The sequence below is a fragment of the Ranitomeya imitator genome, chromosome 1 (genome assembly GCF_032444005.1).
Source record: "Ranitomeya imitator isolate aRanImi1 chromosome 1, aRanImi1.pri, whole genome shotgun sequence".
Taxonomy (NCBI): domain Eukaryota; kingdom Metazoa; phylum Chordata; class Amphibia; order Anura; family Dendrobatidae; genus Ranitomeya; species Ranitomeya imitator.
The window spans coordinates 912,531,621-912,556,639 of record NC_091282.1 but is presented as its reverse complement, the minus strand read 5'-3'; the positions used below and the strand labels follow the sequence as shown (position 1 = coordinate 912,556,639).

Genomic DNA, 25,019 nt, shown 5'->3' with positions numbered 1-25,019 from the left:
GTGTACTTTTATTTATTTTTTTTTTTATTTAGATAAAGAAATGTATTTATGGGAATAATATTTTTTTTTTTTTTCATTATTTAGGATTTTTTTTTTTTTTACACACTTGTAAAAAATGTTTTTAACTTTTTTACTTTGTCTCGGGGGGGACAATACAGATCGGTGATCTGCCAGTTTGCATAGCACTCTGACAGATCACCGATCTGTCTGAGAGCATTGCAGCGTTACCAAGTGCCTGCTCTGAGCAAGCACTTGGTAAGCCACCTCCCTCCCTGCAGGACCCGGATCCGTGGCCATCTTGGATCCGGGACTTTCTGCAGGGAGGGAGGTGAGGAGACCCTCACAGCAACGCGATCACATCGCGTTGCTGCGGGGGGCTCAGGGAAGCACGCAGGGAGCCCCCTCCCTGCGCGATGCTTCCCTGCACCGCCGGCACATCGCGATCATGTTTGATCGCGGTGTGCGTTAATGTGTCGGGGGCGGTCCGTGACCGCTCCTGGCACATAGTGCCGGATGTCAGGTGCGATAAGCAGCTGACACCCGGCCGCGATCGGCCGCGCTCCCCCCGTGAGCGCGGCCGATCGACTATGATGTACTATTCCGTCCTTGGGAAGTAGAGCCCACCCCACATGGACGGGATAGTACGTCTAATGGCAGAAAGGGGTTAAAGTGAACCTGTCAGCAGGATTGTGCACAATAACCTACATACAGTGTCAGGTTGGCGCCGTTATACTGATTACAATTATATCTTGGTTGATGAAATCCGTCTTGTGGTTGTTGTTTAATCATTATTTTCAGTTTTGTGTTAGTGATATGCTCGTGCTTCGGGGTGGCCTGTGGGGGGTCTACATGTGGTGCTCTGATTAGGTATTGATCTGTGTGGCTTCTGACAGGTCACTAATCCCTCAGTGACCTGCCCCTAGTTTATATAATGAATACTCTATATATAGCTATCGGCAATTGCCGATAGCTACCACTGCGTAGGCACCGGCAGCGCCATCTTGGAGGAGGATTTTTTTTTCTCTAGCAAGATGCCGCCATCCATGCCTGTGTAATAGCAGCTTTTGGAGATCGCCGATAGCTGCTACTGCACTGGTGCTGGCCGCGCCATCTTGGAGGGAGATTTTTTTTTCTCTAGCAAGATGGTGCCACCGGTGCCTGCGCAGTAGCAACTATCAGATCTGTCAGCACCATTTTCAAACAGATTTTTTAATATAAATATCAGGATTATATCAGAAAGCTTAATTGCATGTACATTACATATGTGATCATGCTGCAATGCAGGCGCCACCACGGATGCCAGCATGCTGAAAAGTTTTTACTTTTCAAGCTATATGTATGTAGAATATTCATTATGTAAACTATGGTGCAGGTCAGTGAGGGATCAGTGACCAGTCAGAAGCCATACAGATGAATATTGAATCAGAGCACCACAAGAAGCCCCCCACAGGCCGCCCCAAAAGCATGAGAATATCGTTAACTGAAAACTACAAATAAAGATTAAACAACAACCACAAGACGGATTTCATCAACCAAGGTATCATTTTAATCAATATAACGGTGCCAACTGGTCTGTAGGTTACTGTGCACAATCCTGCTGACAGGTTCCCTTTAATACATTAAATATGAATGTATTAAAAATTTTATTTTTTTCATAGCACTATGTATATATAGGTCCATGTATATATTTGTTTTGTTCATATTTCGCTTTGCTATAGTTTACATACTATTTCTGTTACGTTACGTTTTCTTGCCTGTCAATTTATATTTCTCAATGTCACTTATTAACTGCACACTATTTTTGTCTTAAGGCATCTGCTTTGTCAGCTAAGTCCTGTGATCCGAAGTCTCCATTCCCTAAACACCCTGGTGTTTCAAGTTGCTGCGTTCACAAGGGTCTTGAAAGAAAACTCTGTTTGGCTGACTTAAAACAACCTCCAAAAGAATTTCCAACCTATGTGGAACAATCTAATGAAGAAGTATGTGATGCCTTTAAGACTGATGCGCAAATGTTTTCCATGAGGCAAGTCAAAATATATTACTACTTTTATGTCTTCAAAGAGAGGGTACAATAGGCTTGCTGTCAGTGTTCTCACTGAGCCAACAGGGAATGCGTTGAATGATGTATATTTTATTACAGTGACTGATACTTATCTAATCAGCTCTCAGACAAGCTTTTAAGATCTTTACAAGAATTCTGCATAAATATATTGAGCATGATTAGTTTGGATTTTTCTAAAGCTTTACATTTTTAAAATTTTAAACCTCTGTAGTTCACCTGAATTATTAGTAAGAGGATGAAATCATAACAGAGTTATGCAGCACAGTATAAATATGGCTTTACTCGAATGACTGCGCAGCCAAAAGCTAACTCTCCCGGCTCCATCATTGGCACTATCAGCTTGGCCGAGCACTCCTGTTTTCTCTGTTTTCTCTAAGAAAGTCACTGCCAGATAATTTTTCAGGAGAACAAAATGATCCGCTGTTGAAATTCAACAGGGCTCCTTTTCATCCCTTCTAAGAAATAAAAATGATCTAAAAGCACATCATTTCTTTAAAGCACAGGGCAAATTGGGCATGCAAATAAATTTGGAGGAACCTGTGCAGTGCCGTAGGCACCCAAGAGGTAAGGTGGCTCACTTCTGCTTCCAAAGCAGAAATAAAATAAACTATTAGACTGAAAAGAGCCCACATATTATTCATGCACAGGGGTCTTCTTCTTTCTGTGCCTGCAGCTGGGGAAAATAATTAAACTTTACTGAGGAAGATCAAAATAATTATTAATGTGTGTGAATTCCCTCTTTCCTTCCAGATTTTTATATGAATATTCCAGTAATTATGCACAAACGCCGCTTCCTGTTATCATCAATTCTACAGAAAACTATTTGAGCATGGTAAAGGATTGTTGCACATCTGACAAGTCTACATTATGCTTTCTGAAAAAGGTGGGCTTCTTATTAAGTTATTGATTACTGTGTTCTCTATTTTAACCATTTCAATTGTTATGATCAAACTTTTTGTTGGTAGCGGATGAATCTCTGTACTGTCCAGCCGTTCACCGGTGAACATTTATACAGGAACAACGATAACACAGCTTGCGTCTGGTATTTCTTATAGCTTAGGATCTTAGCATCTTGTCTGTTAGCTTTCAAAGTGAAAGTAAAAATGTGCTCCATCTACGCACACAGAGAGTGAACAGGAACTTCTTGGTTCTTTTTTTTTTAACACTGCTTTACTGCCAATATAACACTATTGCTGGAGACAGAAACTAATGCACAATTAGCCCCTTGTCACGTTACTGGCGATACAGGACTGAAGGTCAGTGGCCGAAGCAGATGTATACAAGTGACCAGACCCTGGAAAGACCTCGGGAGATGCAATATATGGCAGTGGCAGTTCAATATATCCGCAGATGCAGGGACCAGCCCGAGCCAGGGCCGGCCTGGATCACACACGTGCACAAAGTCCGTATGAGCAGCAGGAGTTCAGGGTAGTAGCAGCAGAAAGTCAATAAGAAGCAGAAAGATGCCAGCAAGACACCTTCCAACCAGGAGCACAGAGATTGTTTCACTCAGTTAGACTGAGCACACAAAATACTCAGCAACAGGAAGCTGCACAGGGCCAGGTATATTTAGCAGGTCCAATCAAGCTCAATCAGGGTGGGGACAAATCAGCAGGGCAGGTGATGATCTCTATCTCAGACGAAGTTCATATGGTTTCAGGCAGAAGTCAAGCAAGTTCCAAATAGCTCACCAAGCCAGGTATATATAGCAGGTCCAATCAAGCTCAATCAGGGTGGGGACAAATCAGCAGGGCAGGTGATGATCTCTATCTCAGACGAAGTTCATATGGTTTCAGACAGAAGTCAAGCAAGTTCCAAATATCTCACCAAGCAAAGGAACAGACTAGCAAACAAAGAGTCGCAGGTTCAAATCCTAACAATATTCCCCTCTTAATGGCGGCCTCTGGACGCAACTTGCCCAGGCTTTGCAGGATACCGCTGATGAAATTGTCTAATCAAACGGGGAGCATTGACATTGCCTACCGGTTCCCATGAATTTTCTTCCGTGTCGTAGCACTGCCATTTGATCAAATATTGTAAACCATTTCTATGAATTCGAGAATCCAAGATCTTCTCCACCACAAACTGCTCCTGTCCGTCCACTTCAATTGAATCGGGAGGCGGAGGGGATCGCTCTGGGAATGGATTGGCTGTGGTGGCTTTCAACAAAGACACGTGGAATACGGGATGATTCTTCATTGATTTTGGTAGCTGTAAACGAACAGCCAATGGACTCACAATCTTATTGATTTTGTATGGTCCCACAAACTTCTGTCCTAATTTAGGAGAAGGAATCTTCAGTTTCAAATTCTTAGTGGATAACGACACTCGATCTCCAATCCTAAACGTGGGAGTGGGTCTACGATACCTGTCAGCAGCTTTTTTATATTTCTCCTGAGCTTCCCTTAATGTGTCTTTCAGGACATTCAGATTTTTTTGTAGGAGAGAGATTCTTTCTGCGACTGCTGGTATTAATGGCGCCACAGGATTCTTGGGAAGGATGTTTGGATGATATCCAAGATTTGCAAAAAATGGCGTCTGTTTCGTAGAGGCATTCTGTGAATTGTTGTATGAAAACTCCGCAAATGGCAACAAATCTACCTAGTCATCTTGCAGATGGCAAATATAGCAACGAAGATACTGCTCCAGCGTCTGATTTGTACGTTCTGTTTGACCATTAGATTGCGGATGATAAGCGGTTGACAATCGTACCTTGATGTCTAGTGCTGAGCACAGACTGCTCCAAAATTTAGATGTAAATTGTACACCTCGATCTGAGACGACTTCATCTGGCACTCCGTGGAGGCGAAAAACATTGCAAATTATCAGATCAGCTGTATCTTTTGCTGAAGGCAGACCTGTACACGGGATAAAATGCGCTGCTTTCGTAAGTCAATCCACTAGAATGGAGGTCTTTCCCTTGGAATCAGGTAGATCCACTATGAAGTCCATTGAAATCGATCCCCATGGCCGTGTTGGAATGGCAAGAGGCTGCAATAGTCCCATAGGAGATACACGTGGGGTCTTATGTCTGGCACAGATGTCACAAGACTTAACGTACTTCTTCACGTCTTCTTGAAAGTTCGGCCACCAAAAGAAACATGACAAAAACTCCTGCGTTTTCTGTACCCCTTTATGCCCTGCAACTTTAGAGTCGTGCACTAGTTGTAGAACTTTTAACCGAGCTGCCTCTGGCACATATAGTCGTCGACCATCAGTCCATACTTGATTTTTGAAAAATAGGTGTACGTCCCCTGATGGACGTGATAGAAAAGAGTCTGTTTCGTATGCTGCTTTCAGATCTTCCAGCAAATCTCCATCATGTCTTACTCCCACGATTTTAGTATCGGCCACAATAGGCTTGGGTTTTGTTACGAGGTTAACATCACTTGAAAACATTCGGGATAATGCGTCTGCCTTCTTGTTGCGGGAGCCTGGTCGATATGAAATTACAAAATTAAACTGATTCAGAAACAGACTCCAATGGGTCTGCCGAGGAGAGAGGCATTGTGCAGACCTGATAAACTCTAGATTGCGATGATCAGTCAACACCAAAATTTGCTGTGCAGCCCCTTGAAGATGATGTCTCCACTGTTTGAATGCTGATATAATGGCGAGCAATTCTTTATTATCCACGTCATAGTTCTTTTCGGCTAAGGACATACGTTGTGAGAAAAATGCACATGGATGCAGCAACTTCTTTTCCCCTGTCCTCTGAGAGAGGAGAGCACCGACCGCACAATCTGAGGCATCCACCTCAATGATGAATGCCAATTCTGGGTCAGGATGGCGTAATATGGGAGCCGTCGTGAATTTCATTTTTAAACGAGAGAATGCTTCTTGCGCCTGTGGAGTCCAGATGAAATTTGCTCCTTTTTTTGTCAGTTGCGTGATGGGTGCCACAATTTCTGAAAAATTTTTAATAAAACGTCTGTAAAAGTTGGCGAACCCCACAAAACGCTGGACCTCTTTCACATTTGTAGGGATAGGCCACTCGGTGATAGCTTGCGTTTTCTTAGCATCCATCCGTAATCCTTCAGGTGAAATGATGTATCCGAGGAACTGGATCTCTTCTCGATGGAATTCACATTTTTCTAATTTAATATACAATGAATTCTCTCTTAAACGTTCTAGCACTCGTCTTACGTGCGTCTGATGTTCTTCCACAGAGTTAGAAAAAATCAGGATGTCATCTAGATAAACGACCATGAACTGGTCCAACAGGTCTCGGAAAATATCATTCACCAAGTGCTGGAAAGTAGCTGGAGCATTGCAAAGTCCGAAGGGCATCACTAGACTCTCAAAGTGTCCATATCGGGTACGGAAAGCTGTCTTCCACTCATCCCCAGGTCTTATACGTACTAAGTTATATGCCCCACGTAAATCTAACTTAGTGAAGATCTTTGCACATCGCACCTTTTCTAGGAGTTCCGGGATCAACGGTAAGGGATAACGATTTTTAATCGTCACTTTATTAAGCTCCCTGTAGTCCACTACTGGCCGAAGTGTTCCATCCTTCTTTTTAACGAAGAATATTGGAGCTCCAGCGGGAGAGGATGATGGACGAATGAATTTTTTGTTTAGATTTTCTTCAATAAATTCTTTGAGAGCCTTTAGTTCAGGAGCTGCTAGAGGGTAGATAGTTCCAAATGGTATAGCCGCCCCCGGGAGTAGCTCTATTGGGCAGTCGTATGGTCGATGCGGGGGAAGGGTATCCGCCCCCCTCTTGTCACAGACATCTAGAAAATCTTCATACACCGCTGGTAGCTGAGGTAATTCTGAATTCTGGGCTGTTTCTAATGTTGACTCACTTGGAACTTCCACCCGAACGTCCATTACGGGGAAACTGATCTTTTTCATCTCCCAGTCGATGCAAGGATTTTGCTTCTGTAACCAGGGCAGACCTAAAATAATGGGAAAATGTGGGGAAGAAATAATTAGGAATGTCAACATCTCGCGGTGCTGTGGCTCAATATAGATCTCCAAAAGTCCTGTCTCATGGTCCACTGGCCCCGAATTCAGTGGAGATCCATCTACTGTCTCCATCAGAATAGGTGAACGTCTTTTCTGCACATCTATGCCATGTTTTTGAGCAAACGCAGAATCCATGAAAGTCCCGCTGGCCCCAGAATCGATCATGGCTGATGCGGTGATCCACATGGAGTTGACCTTCAGTTTAATAGTTATAAAATAATGCGATTCTCGGTTCTTTTTCCTAACATTTGGAGCTATGGATGATATAGACTGGATCTCATCCTTAGCATAGTCAGTCTCTGAAATGTAAGACTCATCGTCGGAGGAGTCAGGGTCCATTATGGCCGCCACCATTTTTCGTGAACGGCTTGTGGGACGACTTGGACAGTTAATGAGAAAATGTCCTGCTTCCTCGCAGTACAGACATAGATTCTCTTTAAATCTTTGTTCTCTTCGTTCTGCACTCGCTTGTCTTTGGATCGCGTCTACTTGCATCGGTTCTGATTCTGTATCCCGGGGATTCCGGCTAGGCACTTCTTTGATGACCGATGGCAGGGAAGGGTTATATGAGTTTGTTGAGCGATTCATGGAATTCCACTTCTCTTGTCGTCGTTCAGACAGACGGGTATCAATCCAGACGCAATGTTTGATGAAATCATCCAAATCTGAAGGGGTCTCTCCATGGGCAAGTTCGTCCTTTACTGCACTGGAAGTCCTCTTTTAAAGAAGGTTACTTTTGCTGCATTATTCCATTCAGTGTCGACGGCCCACCTCCTATACTCCATAGCATATTCTGCGACGGGACGTTTGCCTTGTCGTAATGCCAGCAACGTTGATTCAGCTGTAGCTGCATGATTTGGGTCATCAAACGTCTGCTGCATCGCCCGAATAAACTCATTCAAATTGTCTAAACGTGCGTCCCGGGTCTCAATCAGAGGATTCGCCCAAGCGATCGCTTTGTGGGTTAACAGCATAATGATGCATAACACCTTTGACCTATCGGTCGGGAACTGATTAGGATGTGTATTGAAGAACAGATAGCATTGGTTCAAAAATCCACGAAATTTATCTCGATCACCTCCAAAACGAAACGGTGGCAATTTAGGGGGCCTGTCAGACGCTGAGACGGAAGCTTGTCCTTCTAGCTGAGTAATTCGGACAGTCAACACCTGTACCGTATTCTGCAAATCTTGGATAGTTTGTTGGAGATTCTGGACATTATGGTCGTTTTGTATAATAAATGCGTCCATCCATGCTTTTCCATTCATCTGTTCGCCGTGCAGATTGGACATTGCACCCTGCAGTTTTCTGACACGTGTCTCCATAGTTTCTGCCCCAGCGGCCTCCATTTTTGGGCTGAGTATCCTGTCACGTTACTGGCGATACAGGACTGAAGGTCAATGGCCGAAGCAGATGTATACAAGTGACTGGACCCTGGAAAGACCTCGGGAGATGCAATATATGGCAGTGGCAGTTCAATATATCCGCAGATGCAGGGACCAGCCCGAGCCAGGGCCGGCCTGGATCACACACGTGCACAAAGTCCGTATGAGCAGCAGGAGTTCAGGGTAGTAGCAGCAGAAAGTCAATAAGAAGCAGAAAGATGCCAGCAAGACACCTTCCAACCAGGAGCTCAGAGATTGTTTCACTCAGTTAGACTGAGCACACAAAATACTCAGCAACAGGAAGCTGCACAGGGCCAGGTATATATAGCAGGTCCAATCAAGCTCAATCAGGGTGGGGACAAATCAGCAGGACAGGTTATGATCTCTATCTCAGACGAAGTTCATATGGTTTCAGGCAGAAGTCAAGCAAGTTCCAAATAGCTCACCAAGCAAAGGAACAGACTAGCAAACAAAGAGTCGCAGGTTCAAATCCTAACACCCCTTCATGACCTGCGCCATACATGTACAGTGCAAGGGTCTTACCCTTTGATGTGGGCTCCAGGGCTGTGCCCACATCTTTTCTGGCACATGTCAGTTGATTTCAACAGCAGACATGTGCCCCTAACAGCCACGGGTGGAATTGCGATATGCCTCTATCAATCTCTGACAGTGGATTTTAACACTATCACTCCGTAAGCACATCACTAATCCCACCTATCGGTGCTCATGTCACTTACAGGTTGGCATGACAACCTTGGGTCTGTAGGAGACCCCTGTGGTTGTCATTGCTGGGTAGCTATGAGTGCCACCCAGCGGTTGGCTCTCATTGCAAGTGAGCATTTTTGCTACACAGAGAAGGGCTTTGGCACAAGCGATCGGATGTTCGCAGCATCTAGTATCCCATGGAAACTATTGAAGCTAGTGTAAAGTAAAAATAAATGTTTGTAAAAATGTTAAAAAAAAAAAAAAAAAATTATAGCTGAAATCACCTCCCATTTGCCCGATTCAAAATAAAACAGTCTTAAAAAAATCCGAACAATAAACGGCGCAATGAGAAAAAAGTCAAAACGCCAGAATTATGGTTTTTGGTCGCCGAAACATGGCATTAAAATGCAACAACAGGCCATAAAAACAATCTATCAACACTAAAATTGTTTCAATGAAAACGTCAGCTCAGCACGCAAAGTGCTCACCCAGCCCCAGATCCTGAAAAATGGAGACGCTACGGGTCTCGGAAAATGACTCCATTTTGTTTTTCTTTTTTAACAAACTTTAGATTTTTTTCACCACTTAGCCAAAAACAACCTATACATGTTTGGTATATACAAACTCATAATGACTTGGGAAATCATAATCGCAGGTCAGTTTTAGCATTTCGCGACCATGGTAAAAAAAAACCCCAAAGAACAATTGTGGAATTGCACTTTTTTTTGCAGTTTCACCGCATATGGATTTTTTTTCCCATTTTCCAGCACACTATATGGAAAAACAATGGTGTCGTTCAAAAGTACAACTCATCCCACAAAGAACAAGCCCTCACATGGCCATATTGATGGCAACATAAAAAAGTTATGGCTCTGGGAATAAAGGGAGCAAAAAACAGAAACACAAAAACGGAAAATGGCCTGGGGCTGAAGGGGTACATAGTAGTAAATAGCAGTTGTTGCAATTTCTGACTTACACATTCAGTCGGACCATTGGTCTTTTGGTGGTTGGCAGATGAAAAGGTCTATTCTACAGTATTTTTTCACAGAATACCCTCCAGAACATGAAAACAGACTGAGTTCCTCAATGAGAAACAATATTTCCTGGAATCCCATGTAACTGAACAATGTGTTTGATAAACAACGTACTTAAAAACAATCTGTCACCAGAAAAAAACACTATTAACCTTCATATATGGAATAAATCTGCAGGTTAATTTTATTATTAACCTGCCTGCTGCCTGCCCAGGAAGAAAATGCACTTTATTCCCCCTGACAGCTTTCCGGTTTCTGTCACGGTGGAGGCACTGGCACGGGTTCAGTCACCGCTCTGAGTATAAAGAGGATGTAACCACTCCCACGGCACTGCCTGACAGTCAACCCCAGTGCAGATCCAGTGTCAGTCAGGGCTGGGGGGTGTGGATTCAGCCGCCGCTCTGTATTCCCAGAGCAGTGACTAAACCCACCCAGGAGCTGCCCCTGTGGTTGAAAACAGAAAAGGATAAAGTTCATTTTACCCCCAGAGTGTTTGGCTAAGTGTAAGAGCCAGGCAGGTTAATAGCGCTATTAACCATTAGGTTAATCTATTAAACTAATGGTTAATTGCGTTATAACCTATAGGTTAAGCTATTGACATGTGCGTTTAATTTGTAAGCTACTAATGTACAGTACTCCGCCCCATGGTCTGTGTGTGAAATTTGTAAGCTGTTTCTTAGGGGGTACTCTGCCCCATGCTCTGTGGGGGACATTTGTAAGCTGCTTCTTAGGGGGTACTCTGCCTCATGCTCTGTGGGGGACATTTGTAAGCTGCTTCTGAGGGGGTACTCTGCCCCATGCTCTGTGGGGGACATTTGTAAGCTGCTTCTGAGGGGTACTCTGCCTCATGCTGTGTGGGGGACATTTGTAAGCTGCTTCTGAGGGGTACTCTGCCCCATGCTCTGTGGGGGACATTTGTAAGCTGCTTCTGAAGGGGTACTCTGCCCCATGCTCTATGGGGGACATTTGTAAGCTGCTTCTGAAGGGGTACTCTGCCCCATGCTCTGTGGGGGACATTTGTAAACTAATGTACAGTACTCTGCCCCATGGTCTTTGGGTGAAATTTGTAAGCTGTTTCTTAGGGGGTACTCTGAACCATGCTCTGTGGGGGACATTTACAAGCTGCTTCTGAGGGGTACTCTGCCTCATGCTCTGTGGGGGACATTTGTAAGCTGCTTCTGAAGGGGTACTCTGCCCCATGCTCTGTGGGGGACATTTGTAAACTAATGTACAGTACTCTGCCCCATGGTCTTTGGGTGAAATTTGTAAGCTGTTTCTTAGGGGGTACTCTGAACCATGCTCTGTGGGGGACATTTACAAGCTGCTTCTGAGGGGTACTCTGCCCCATGCTCTGTGGGGGACATTTACAAGCTGCTTCTGAAGGGGTACTCTGCCTCATGCTCTGTGGGGGACATTTGTAAGCTGCTTCTGAAGGGGTACTCTGCCCCATGCTCTGTGGGGGACATTTGTAAACTAATGTACAGAACTCTGCCCCATGGTCTTTGGGTGAAATTTGTAAGCTGTTTCTTAGGGGGTACTATGAACCATGCTCTGTGGGGGACATTTACAAGCTGCTTCTGAGGGGGTACTCTGCCTCATGCTCTGTGGGGGACATTTGTAAGCTGCTTCTGAGGGGGTACTCTGCCCCATGCTCTATGGGGGACATTTGTAAGCGGCTTCTGAGGGGTACTCTACCCCATGCTCTGTGGGGGACATTTGTAAGCTGCTTCTCAGGGAGTACTCTGCCCCATGCTCTGTGGGGGACATTTGTAAGCTGCTTCTCAGGGAGTACTCTGCCCCATGCTCTGTGGGGGACTTTTGTAAGCTGCGTCTGAGGGGGTACTCTGCCCCATGCTCTGTGGGGGACATTTGTAAGCTGCTTCTTAGGGGGTACTCTGCCTCATGCTCTGTGGGGGACATTTGTAAGCTGCTTCTGAGGGGGTACTCTGCCTCATGCTCTGTGGGGGACATTTGTAAGCTGCTTCTGAGGGGGTACTCTGCCCCATGCTCTGTGGGGGACATTTGTAAGCTGCTTCTGAGGGGTACTCTGCCTCATGCTCTGTGGGGGACATTTGTAAGCTGCTTCTGAAGGGGTACTCTGCCCCATGCTCTGTGGGGGACATTTGTAAACTAATGTACAGTACTCTGCCCCATGGTCTTTGGGTGAAATTTGTAAGCTGTTTCTTAGGGGGTACTCTGAACCATGCTCTGTGGGGGACATTTACAAGCTGCTTCTGAGGGGGTACTCTTCCTCATGCTCTGTGGGGGACATTTGTAAGCTGCTTCTGAGGGGGTACTCTGCCCCATGCTCTGTGGGGGACATTTGTAAGCGGCTTCTGAGGGGTACTCTACCCCATGCTCTGTGGGGGACATTTGTAAGCTGCTTCTGAGGGGGTACTCTACCCCATGCTCTGTGGGGGACATTTGTAAGCTGCTTCTGAGGGGTACTCTGCCCCATGCTCTGTGGGGGACATTTGTAAGCTGCTTCTGAGGGGGTACTCTGCCCCATGCTCTGTGGGGGACATTTGTAAGCTGCTTCTCAGGGAGTACTCTGCCCCATGCTCTGTGGGGGACATTTGTAAACTAAACTAATGTACAGTACTCTGCCCCATGGTCTTTGGGTGAAATTTGTAAGCTGTTTCTTAGGGGGTACTCTGCCCCATGCTCTGTGGGGGACATTTGTAAGCTGCTTCGGAGGGTTACTCTGCCCCATGCTCTGTGGGGGACATTTGAAAGCTGCTTCTGAGGGGGTACTCTGCCCCATGCTCTGTGGGGGACATTTGTAAGCTGCTTCTGAGGGGGTACTCTGCCTCATGCTCTGTGGGGGACATTTGTAAGCTGCTTCTGAGGGGGTATTCTGCCCCATGCTCTGTGGGGGACATTTGTAAGCTGTTTCTGAGGGGTACTCTGCCCCATGCTCTGTGAGGAACATTTGTAAGCTGCTTTTGAGGGGGTACTCTGCCCCATGCTCTGTGGGGGACATTTGTAAGCTGCTTCTGAGGGGTACTCTGCCCCAAGCTCTGTGGGGGACATTTGTAAGCTGCTTCTGAGGGGGGACTCTGCCCCATGCTCTGTGGGGGACATTTGTAAGCTGCTTCTGAGGGAGGACTCTGCCCCATGCTCTGTGGGGGACATTTGTAAGCTGCTTCTGAGGGGGTACTCTGCCCCATGCTCTGTGGGGGACATTTGTAAACTAATGTACAGTACTCTGCCCCATGGTCTTTGGGGGACATTTGTAAGCTGTTTCTTAGGGGGTACTCTGCCCCATGCTCTGTGGGGGACATTTGTAAGCTGCTTCTGAGGGGGTACTCTGCCCCATGCTCTGTGGGGGACATTTGAAAGCTGCTAACATACAGGTACTCTGCCTCATGCTATGTGGGGGTCATTTGTAAGCTGCTAATATAGGGATACAGTGCCCCATGCTCTGTGGGTGAAATATTTATCTGGACTGGAAGTAGCTAGCCTCAGTGTCTATGAGACCACATTTTTATGCTATTCATTTATTTTTATTTATTTTTACACTGGTTGCAATGGTGACAGAACCCCTTCAAGTAATTTCCTTTTTCACATTTTTGCAGGGCAATTGTCCAATTCTTACCCCCAATTATCTTCCTTTTGTAGCCAACTAGCCCTCATTATCACCATTTTACAGCCATTTTAAAGCACTGAAGTTCAGGTCCCCATTGACTTTTATTGTGTTCAGGTCTGGGGTCAGGTTTCATATCAAGTTCGGACCCGAAACTGAATTTTCAACTGCATGTTTGTTGAAATCGGCGAACCCGAAAAAGGACAATTATGAAATACTGTATATGTTAAAATTTTCAGTCTTTTCTTTCTTTATTTTTTTAGAGACTCCAAAGGCAGCCATTACATTTACTTACTGTGATGTCCAACAGGCTGTGTTCTCGCTTTGACAGTTTTGGGGTGGATAAATTGAAATTCAGGTAAAAAAGGAAGAGTTAGATGTGAAAGGTTTTTATTTTTTTTCCCAATGACTGTTTAAGGATTTTCTCCTGTATTTTCAAAAGTCATTAGTAATTTTTTTGTTAATTTGTTTTTTTTTTCATTTGCTCAGTGCTGCTATAATGTTCAGTCAAAAGGTTCCTTCTGCAGACCTCAAGGATGTGCTGACACTTGCAGAGCAGGGGACACAAGTCCTTGTTAACAGTTGTGGATTCTTCACCGATAAGAACATTGAAAGTGAGGTATGGCCTTTATCTACAGCGTTGCAGTATGTTGTATGACATATGATATTAGAATTTGAATTGCTTCACTCTACACAACAACAAAATATGCATACCCCTTGACATTTACTTGCAATTGCTGGACATATAACAAGTCTGTATTTTAAGTACTGATAAGGTCATGATGCACTTTACTGTCACAATTATAGGACAACAATATGATTCCTGAAGTATTTGAAAAGCATTTAATACGATTTGCTCATGTGTATTACAATAGTTTCAATAAGCAACCAGAATTTAAAAAAAGTTATGCTCACTACTTGGCAATATCTAGACAATGAAGAAACTTACACAATGTAATAAATAGAGAAGAACAAACAAAACCAATAATAGTTTTTAACGTATTAATCCAATAATGACCAAGCACCGTACATTTATACTACATGGTCCGGGATTTTAACCCTGCACCATTGTAAATTTACCCCGTAGATAGGGAAAAGATAGAAGTGGTTTATTACCAATTCTGTCTTCTCTTTTGCTGGCTGCACAATGCTCTGTGAGTAAATAGAAACACCTGTGCTGTTGATGCTTTTGTCACATGATCACCATATCGCTGACCAGCATAACAGATTTTCTGGGTCCTAACAGACTTTGATCAGGTTACCAAATTATACCTGTACAGCAGGGAACTGTTTTTTCCTGGTAACTGGAGCTCGTATAGATGCACCAATTAAAGCGCAAAAAATTAGCAAACAAAGAAAAATAATAGCGATTTTTTATAAACAATGCGGTACAAATTACGTAAAAAATATGTATGTTTATAAAACATCCACAGCAAAGAAAACATAAAAAGGTGATATAAAATGAAAAGACTCCACCTGAAAAAATGAAAAAAGTCTGATTTTGTTCATAGAAATACATTTTATGATACACAGATAGCAAAAAAAAAAACAAATACTAGGTATTAGCACAATTGTCGGACCCTGATGAATTCATTCAACACACAGGGTACTTAGTGGATAACTTGGACATTAAGAAATATAAACAAAAAACAGTAACAGAACATTTTGTTCACTATTTGCATGAGAAAGAAAAATTATATTTACCCCCCCTCAAAAGGCACAAAAAATATTAACATGTGCCTGCATAATACCTTAAAGCCTTATCCAACCAATATAATTCTGGCATCAATGTAATCACACTGACAAGAGAAATAAACCAATCTTATCACTTGCACCACACGGAAAATGTCGTAATGCCAGCCCCTCAAATAAAATTGAGTAAAATCTGCGCTCACAAATCCAAATACCCTCCTCCTTCTGAGATCCACTGTGCCTAAACCACTGTAAGCGACCTTGTTTGGCATTACTTTAGTATCGAGAGCCCAATTAACAATTTATATGGTGAGTGTCTCCAGAAGTACAAGCTGGGAACAAGCTGGGCATGATATATGGGCATTAAACTGGCAAATTTGCAATTCTACAGAAAAAAGCATGGCAAGGATGTTACAAAGTGAAAATACCTGTGGGTCAAAAATAGTCACTGCAGCTAAAGATGAATTCATTGAGAGGGTCTCTTCTGGGTGTTTTTCTGCTGTTTTGGTACCTTCGGGGCTCCACAAATTTACTAACTATCTAATAACAATGAGGTCTAGCGTACTAAATGGGTCCATAGTATGCTAACATCACTATAGTAATTAAAGAGTTAAAACCCATCTGTCTGTTCATCTAGAAACTCAAGGGTTCAATTCGGTTAGATTGACTGATAGATTTGGAGGCCTTGGAAATGTTGACATTTATGAGCATTTTCAGAAGTTTCTTTCTTTCCTATGGGTCTTGGGTCACGTAATACTGATTCACAGACATCATAGAAAAATAGTTCAAAATGTACAAACAAGATTTCCCATCTGAGAACACATAGAGAGTACAAAGTGAAGTAAAATAGCGTTTCTCTCTGAGCAACATCGAGGTGAATGTTAGAAGGCAGAAAAGACAAGCGCGATCATTAAAGTAGAGTACAAAGGGCACAAAGGTCCAGCGCGATCTAAAGAGGAGTGAAACTGTTCATCATGAAGCAGGAACATTAAAACTATTCTATTCTTTGCGAGCATAAAAACATTTTAAATTGTAGCATATTACAATATAATTTATGAGGCTGAAGTACTATTAACCTCTTTCGCAGTCAGTTTAACCAAAGGAGAACTTGTTTTTTTGCAGGCCGAGTTACAGTTTTGAATGGCATCATTCACTTTAACGTATAATGTGCTGGAAAACTGAAAAGTTTAAAAAATTTGATTCTGCCATTGTTTTGTGATTTTGTATTTATATGTTCGTTATGTGTTAAAAATGGCTTACTATTATTATTTCCTAAATCACTATGATTACAGCAAGAGCATACATATTTTTTTTATTCAAATAGAAAAAAAATGGTAATTTGTAAAAAAAAAAAAAATATGTGGTTTGTTTCTCAACTTTCTGAAAACTTATTGTTTTTTGATAAACTGACATTTTAATTGATACCATTTTGGGGTACATAAAGAGCTTTGATGACTTTTTATTGCCTTTTTTTATGGACGTGCGACAACCAAAAAATGACAATTCTGGTCTTCTTTATGGAGTCCACAGAATGGTTATTTAATTTTCTATTTTGATGAATCAACTTCAATCAACTGAATCAAATATGAGTGTTTGCTTTTTTCTTTATTTTCCAACTTGATAAAAGAAGTGATTAGATTTATACTTTAGATTTTTTTAAACATTTTTTTCAATTTGAATTTTTACTTCCCATAGTAATTGCATAGCAATTGCAGTACGTGGAGATAATCTCATTCTACTTTGAAGTTAGGGGGTCTCTAAATTGTCGCTGTTCGTGAGCCCGCTCAATTCAGACGCATCCGACATAGGACATCATTAATGCCCTATGTAAAGAGTTATTGGTAATGCTTTTTTCCTTTTTACAGCTATCTGAACATGTTAAGCAAGTCTGCCATAAACTTTCCAAAGATGAAAGAGTTTCTACCTGCTGCAAGAAATCATCAATAGATGCTCTCCTCTGCTTACATTCCATGCCTGCTGCTGAACCCATTAAGCTTTCAAAACTTCAGCTCCCAACCAGTGAAAAACTGTGCAAGAAAGGCAAAAACCAGGAGCTTAAAAAGTAGGTGAAAATTTCAAGATAAATTATACATTTTTAATCAAGCATATACCATGTATACTTGAGTATAAGCTGAGATTTTCAGCCCATTTTTTTAGGCTGAAAGTGCCCCTCTCGGCTTATACTCTAGTCATTCTCCCAGGCGGTCGGCAGGGGAGGGGGAGCTGCAGCCATCCATTATACTCACCTGCTCCTGGCATGATTCCTGCTTTTCCAGCGCCCGCAGCTCTTCCTGTACTCAGTGGTCACATGCTACCACTCATTAAAGTAATGAATATTGATTCAACTCCACTCCCATAGGGGTGGAGACACATATTCATTACTTTAATGAGCGGTAACAGTGACCGCTGAACACCGGAACAAGCTGCCAATGTCAGAGACCATCGTGGAGAAACAGCGACCGTGATGGGAGGGCGAGTATAACGGGGGAGGTGAGCCTTGTGATATTCACCTGTCCTCGTTCCACTGCTGTACGCCACTCTGTCGTCCACGTCCTCTGGCTGTGACATTCAGGTCAGAGGGCACGATGATGTGTTTAGTGTGCGCGCCACCCTCTGCCTGAACAGTTACTGCCAGAGGACCCGGAAGACAGAGCGGCGTGCAGCGGTGTAATGGGGACAGGTGAAAATCGCAAGTGGCGGTATCCCCGCATGCTCAGGACAAGAGGTGGGTATGTCATTTTTTTTTTATCGCAGCAGCAGCATATGAGGCAAATGTTTCTATGGAGCATCTTATGGGGCCATAATCAACCTTAATGCAGCAGCATATGAGGCAAAGGTTTCTATAGTGCATCTTAAGGGGCCATAATGAACCTTAATGCAGCACTATATGGGGCACATTTTCTATGGAGCATTTTATGGGGCCATAATCAACCTTAATGCAGCATTATATGGGGCACATTTTCTATGGAGCATCTTATGGGGCCATAATCAACCTTTATGCAGCATTATATGGGGCACATTTTCTATTGAGCATCTCATGGGGCCATAATCAACCTTTATGCAGTATTAGATGGGGCAAATGTTTCTATGGAGCATCTTATGGGGCCATAATCAACCTTTGTGCAGCATTGTATGGAGCAAATGTTTCTATGGAGCATCTTATGGGACCATAATCAATCTTTGTGCAACATTATATGGGGAAAATGTTTCTATGGAGCGTATTTTGTATGGAGCATCTTATGGGGCCCATCATGAACTTTATGGAGCATTATATGGGGCGTATTTTGTATGGAGCATCTTATGGGGCTCATCATAAACTTTATGGAGCATTATATGGGGCGTATTTTGTATGGAGCATCTTATGGGGCACATCATGAACTTTATGGAGCATTATATGGGGCTTCTGATTCAATATGGATATTCAAAAACACTTAACCTACTGATGTCTCAATTAATGTAACTTTTATTGGTATCTATTTTTATTTTTGAAATTTACCAGAAGCTGCTGCATTTCCACCCTAGGCTTACACTCGAGTCATTAAGTTTTCCCAGTTTTTTGTTGCAAAATTAGGGGCCTGGGCTTATACTCGGGTTTGCTTATACTCGAGTTTATGCGGTATATATAAAATTAGTATGCAATACAAGAAGTACATATGTCAGTCCACATGTCAGACTTTTCCACCCTTTCTCCCTGTGAATGGCGGTTTTATGCCACCCTCAGGGCCAACCCCACCATTTCCTTGTCCAAGTTTTCATGCTGCCTTCCCTATTTTCTCTCCACTAACATACCCATTCTCACTATGCGGAACTTTACCATCCTCAGTTAGTTTCATCTCCCCATCTGCTGCTTATCATCTATCTCTAACCACCTCTCACAACTTTCTAACTTACATATCCATGAAAAAAGAATCTGGCTCCACTCACCATATGACTTTTCTATCTCTTCTATCCTGCTCTGACCAAAACCTTCTTTCCTTCCCTTTTAAGATTTATCACCCTATTCAGGTTACCCCTGCATACTGTTCATTCCTCAGCACAAATGACATTGTGAGTTATAGATAATTAGTGGCAAAACATTTATAGTGAAGAAATTTGAACTTGATGGACCTAGGTCTTTTTTCTTTTTAAAATATTTTTATTGGATTTTATATTAAAACTGGGATTTGGGAAAGGCTAGGAGGAAGGGAGGGGAGGGTAACAATGGACAGAGGAAAGGATCGCTGGAGACATATCTCCAAACCCCGGCCCCCCATGTTATAGCCAGTCAAACCTCCCAATTGCTACACCCAGAAACCCCTCTAACCTTATTAATATTCCCTGCATGCCTGCTGTCTCTTTCAATTGTGCCCTTTGGAATTCTCGCTCTGTGTGTAATAAACTCTCCTTCATTCATGACTTCTTCCTTTCTAATTCTCTTAATCTCCTGGCTCTTACTGAAACCTGGATCCAGCAGTCAGACACCACCGCTGCTGCTGCTCTTTCATATGGTGGACTACACTTTTCTCATACCCCAAGATCAGACAACAGAGCAGGTGGAGGCGTTGGTCTGCTCCTTTCACCCAAATGTACTTTCCATGTTATCCCCCAAGTACCCTCACTTGTCTTCCCTTCCTTTGAGGTCCATGTGGTCAGACTCTATGTCCCCTTCTCCATGCGAGTGGCGGTGGTGTATTGTCCTCCCGGCCCCTCTCATCAGTTCCTGGATCACTTTGCCACCTGGCTTCCACACTTTCTCTCCTGTGACACCCCCACCCTTATCATGGGTGATTTCAACATCCCCATTGCCTCTCCCCTCTCCCCATCTGCTTCTCACCTTTTATCTCTATCCTCCTCTTTTGGCCTCTCGCAGCATACTAACTCTCCAACACATGAAGATGGAAACTCCCTTGACTTGGTCTTCTCCCGACTTTGCTCAGTGGATGACTTCACAAACTCCCCTCTACCGCTCTCTGACCACAACCTTCTTTCATTCTCTATCAAGAACTGCCATCCCGCTCAGGTCACCCCCACTTTCCACACCTATAGAAACATACAGGCCATTAACACCCAGAAACTTATGAAGAACTTGCAGTCCTCATTGGCCCCTATTTCCTCCATCTCATGTCCTGATTCTGCATTGAAGCATTACAATGAAACCCTGCAAAGTGCTCTGGATGAAGCTGCTCCTCCTATACATAAAACAACTCGGCACAGACGGCAACAACCGTGGCACACGCTGCAAACACGTTTCCTGCAGCGGTGCTCCAGGTGCGCAGAACGTCTGTGGAGAAAATCTAATCTACCCGAAGATTTCATCCATTATAAGTTCATGCTAAAGACATACAATTCTGCCCTTAACCTCTCCAAACAAACCTACTTCAACACCCTCATCACCTCCCTGTCCAATAACCCTAAACGTCTCTTTGACACGTTCCAGTCCCTACTCAACCCAAGAGAGCAGGCCCCAACCACGGATCTCCGTGCTGACGATCTGGCCAATTACTTCAAAGAAAAAATTGACCACATTCGACAGGAAATCATCTCCCAATCTCTTCATACCATGCACTGTCCTCCCTCCCCCACTGCATCTAGTTCACTCTCTGACTTTGAAGCAGTTACAGAAGAAGAAGTAAGCAGGCTCCTTGCATCTTCTCGCCCGACCACTTGCACCAGTAACCCCATTCCGTCACATCTCCTCCAGTCCCTTTCCCCGGCTATCACCTCTCACCTAACAAAAATATTCAACCTTTCCCTCACTTCCGGTATTTTTCCCTCCTCATTTAAGCATGCCATCATACATCCATTACTTAAAAAACCATCCCTCGATCAAAACTGTGCCGCTAATTATAGACCTGTCTCTAATCTTCCCTTCATCTCTAAACTCCTCGAACGCCTGGTCCACTCCCGTCTTACCCGCTATCTCTCAGATAACTCTCTTCTCGACCCTCTTCAATCTGGCTTCCGCTCTTTACACTCTACTGAAACTGCCCTCATTAAAGTCTCTAATGACCTACTAACAGCTAAATCTAATGGTCACTACTCCATGCTAATTCTCTTGGATCTCTCTGCAGCATTCGACACTGTGGATCATCAGCTCCTCCTCACTATGCTCCGCTCCATCGGCCTCAAGGACACCGTTCTCTCCTGGTTCTCCTCCTATCTCTCTGACCGATCCTTCACTGTATGTTTTGCTGGTTCCTCCTCCTCTCACCTTCCCCTTACTGTTGGGGTTCCTCAAGGATCAGTCCTAGGCCCCCTACTCTTCTCGTTGTATACTGCCCCTATTGGACAAACAATCAGTAGATTTGGTTTCCAGTACCATCTCTATGCTGACGACACCCAATTATACACTTCTGCTCCCGATATCACACCGACCTTTTTAGAAAACACCAGTGATTGTCTTACCGCTGTCTCTAACATCATGTCCTCCCTCTATCTGAAACTAAACCTGTCAAAAACTGAACTCCTCGTGTTCTCTCCCTCTACTAACCTACCTTTGCCTGACATTGCCATCTCCGTGTGCGGTTCCACCATTACTCCAAAGCAACATGCCCGCTGCCTTGGGGTCATCCTTGATTCTGACCTTTCATTCACCCCCTACATCCGATCACTGGCTCGCTCTTCTTACCTGCATCTCAAAAACATTTCTAGAATTCGCCCTTTTCTTACTTTCGACTCTGCAAAAACTCTGACTGTTTCACTTATTCATTCTCGTCTGGACTATTGTAACTCTCTACTAATCGGTCTCCCTCTTGCAAAACTCTCCCCGCTCCAATCTGTCCTGAATGCTGCAGCCAGGATCATATTCCTCACCAACCGTTACACCGATGCCTCTACCCTGTGCCAGTCATTACACTGGCTACCCATCCACTCCAGAATCCAGTACAAAACTACTACCCTCATCCACAAAGCACTCCATGGCTCAGCACCACCCTACATCTCCTCCCTGGTATCAGTCTACCACCCTACCCGTGCCCTCCGCTCCGCTAATGACCTCAGGTTAGCATCCTCAATAATCAGAACCTCCCACTCCCGTCTCCAAGACTTTACACGTGCTGCGCCGATTCTTTGGAATGCACTACCTAGGTTAATACGATTAATCCCCAATCCCCACAGTTTTAAGCGTGCCCTAAAAACTCATTTGTTCAGACTGGCCTACCGCCTCAATGCATTAACCTAACGATCCCTGTGTGGCCTATTTATAATAAAAAAAAAAAAAAAGGTTCCTCGCATCATGTTCTCATACACTTTATGCAGTATTAGCCCTCTGTGTCTGTACTGCTACATACTTAGGCAGGTAACTGGTTCATGCAGCTTTACATGAACACCTGAGCCTTACACTATAGCTGGTCCGAATAACTAAAGCAATTGTTACCATCCACCTCTCGTGTCTCCCCTTTTCACCATAGTTTGTAAGCTTGCGAGCAGGGCCCTCACTCCTCCTGGTATCTGTTTTGAACTGTATTTCTGTTATGCTGTAATGTCTATTGTCTGTACAAGTCCCCTCTATAATTTGTAAAGCGCTGCGGAATATGTTGGCGCTATATAAATAAAATTATTATTATTATTATTATTAATAAAATTAGAGAACCCTTATAACAGTTTCCATCATACGAATACCAATCTTCAAATTTAAATGGGTGTCATACTTAAATGTATTTAATTCAAAGGAAAGAGATATATTTTTTGAACCTATGTAAAACTGGGCAATGTGTAAAGAATTTCCAGCCATATTTGTCCACAATCTCCTCCATCTGTCCAGACTTAGCTGCTTCACATCCTATTCCTGCACATCTCCTCCATTCTCTCTCTCCAATCACTACCCACTAAAATATTGAACCTCTCTCTTCTAGTATATTTTGTTCCTATTTAAAACTTGCTGTCAGTACCCCATTACTTAAAAAAAAATCTACTGGCCAGTTCTGCTCTAATAGATCTTTCTCTAATCTCTTGGACTACTCTTGTCTAATCAACTATCTTTAAGATAATTTTCTTCTGGGCCCTTTATAATACATTTTCCACTCTTAGGCTACTTTCACACTTGCGTCGGTACGGGTCCGTCGCTAAATGTCGGGCCGACGTACCGACGCACGTTGTGAAATTTGTGCACGATGTGGGCAGCGGATGCAGTTTTTCAACATATCCGCTGCCCATTCTGAAGTCCGGGGAGGAGGGGGCGGAGTTCTGGCCGCGCATGCGTGTTAGAAAATGGCGGACATGACGTACGAAAAAACTTTCCCTTGAATGTTTTTTCGTGACAACAATCCACCAAAATACGATGGATCCATTGCACGACGGACGCAACGTGTGGCCATCCGTCGTGATTAGGGTTGAGCGAAACGGGTCGAACATTTTCAAAAGTCGCCGACTTTTGGCTAAGTCGGGGTTTCATGAAACCCGATCCGACCCCTGTGCGGGGTCGGCCATGCGGTACGCGACTTTCGCGCCAAAGTCGCGTTTCAATGACGCGAAAAGCGCCATTTCTCAGCCAATGAAGGTAAACGCAGAGTGTGGGCAGCGTGATGACATAGGTCCTGGTCCCCACCATCTTAGAGAAGGGCATTGCAGTGATTGGCTTGCTGTCTGCAACGTCACAGGGGCTATAAAGAGGCGTTCCCGCCGACCGCCATCTTACTGCTGCTGATCTGAGCTTAGGGAGAGGTTGCTGCCGCTTTGTCAGAAGCAGGGATAGCGTTAGGCAGGGTCCATTAACCACAAAACCGCTTGTGCTGCAGCGATTTGCACTGTCCAACACCACCCTCGGTGTGCAGGGACAGTGGAAGTTTTTTTTTTTTTTTTTCCCCTCAGCGCTGTAGCTCATTGGGCTGCCCTAGAAGGCTCCCTGATAGCTGCATTGCTGTGTGTACGCCGCTGTGCAAACCAACTGCTTTTTTCAAAGCACAAATCCTCTTGTTCCTTCCTTTCTGCACAGCTATCTTTTTTGTTTGTCCACACTTTTTATTTCATTTGTGCATCAGTCCACTCCTTATTGCTGCCTGCCATACCTGGCTGAGATTACTGCAGGCAGGGAGATAGTAGCTGCCTGCCATACCTGGCTGAGATTACTGCAGGCAGGGAGATAGTAGCTGCCTGCCATACCTGGCTGAGATTACTGCAGGCAGGGAGATAGTAATTGTAGGACATTCCCTGTTTTTTTTTTTTTTTTTTTTTTGGTGGGAGATTAAGATTGGCAATTTGGCATTTCTGCTAGAGTGCCATCCCTGTGTGTGCCATCTCTCTCACATAGTGGGCCATAGAAAGCCTTTTCATTTTTCTGTATTTTTTTTTGTGGGGTGTATAAATTCTCCCTGATAAAAATACAGTGGGAGATTAATATTGGCCTTTGGGCTTGTGTGCCAGTCCTGAGTGTGCCATCTCTCTCACAAATAGTGGGCCATAGAAAGCCTATTTTATTTTTTTTTGGGTTTTATAAATTCTCCCTGAAAAAAAGGGAGATTAATATTGGCCTCTGGGCTTCTGTGCCAGTCCTGAGCGTGCCATCTGTGCCAGTCCTGAGCGTCCCATCTCTCTCACAAATAGTGGGCCATAGAAAGCCTATTTAATTTTTTTTTTGGTTTTATAAATTTTCCCTGAAAAAAGGG

The 25,019-nt window shown here is 43.7% G+C and overlaps 1 protein-coding gene across 1 annotated transcript in view; it reads left to right on the top strand.

Moving 5' to 3' along the window:
- Positions 1–25,019, top strand: part of GC (GC vitamin D binding protein) — a 381,762-nt gene that overhangs the window by 196,452 nt on the left and 160,291 nt on the right. Inside the window, exons 4-8 of the mRNA XM_069745727.1 lie at positions 1,812–2,023; positions 2,813–2,945; positions 14,010–14,104; positions 14,236–14,365; positions 17,304–17,500. Coding sequence (XP_069601828.1) covers positions 1,812–2,023; positions 2,813–2,945; positions 14,010–14,104; positions 14,236–14,365; positions 17,304–17,500 — 767 coding nt within the window. The remainder of the gene's footprint in view (positions 1–1,811; positions 2,024–2,812; positions 2,946–14,009; positions 14,105–14,235; positions 14,366–17,303; positions 17,501–25,019) is intronic.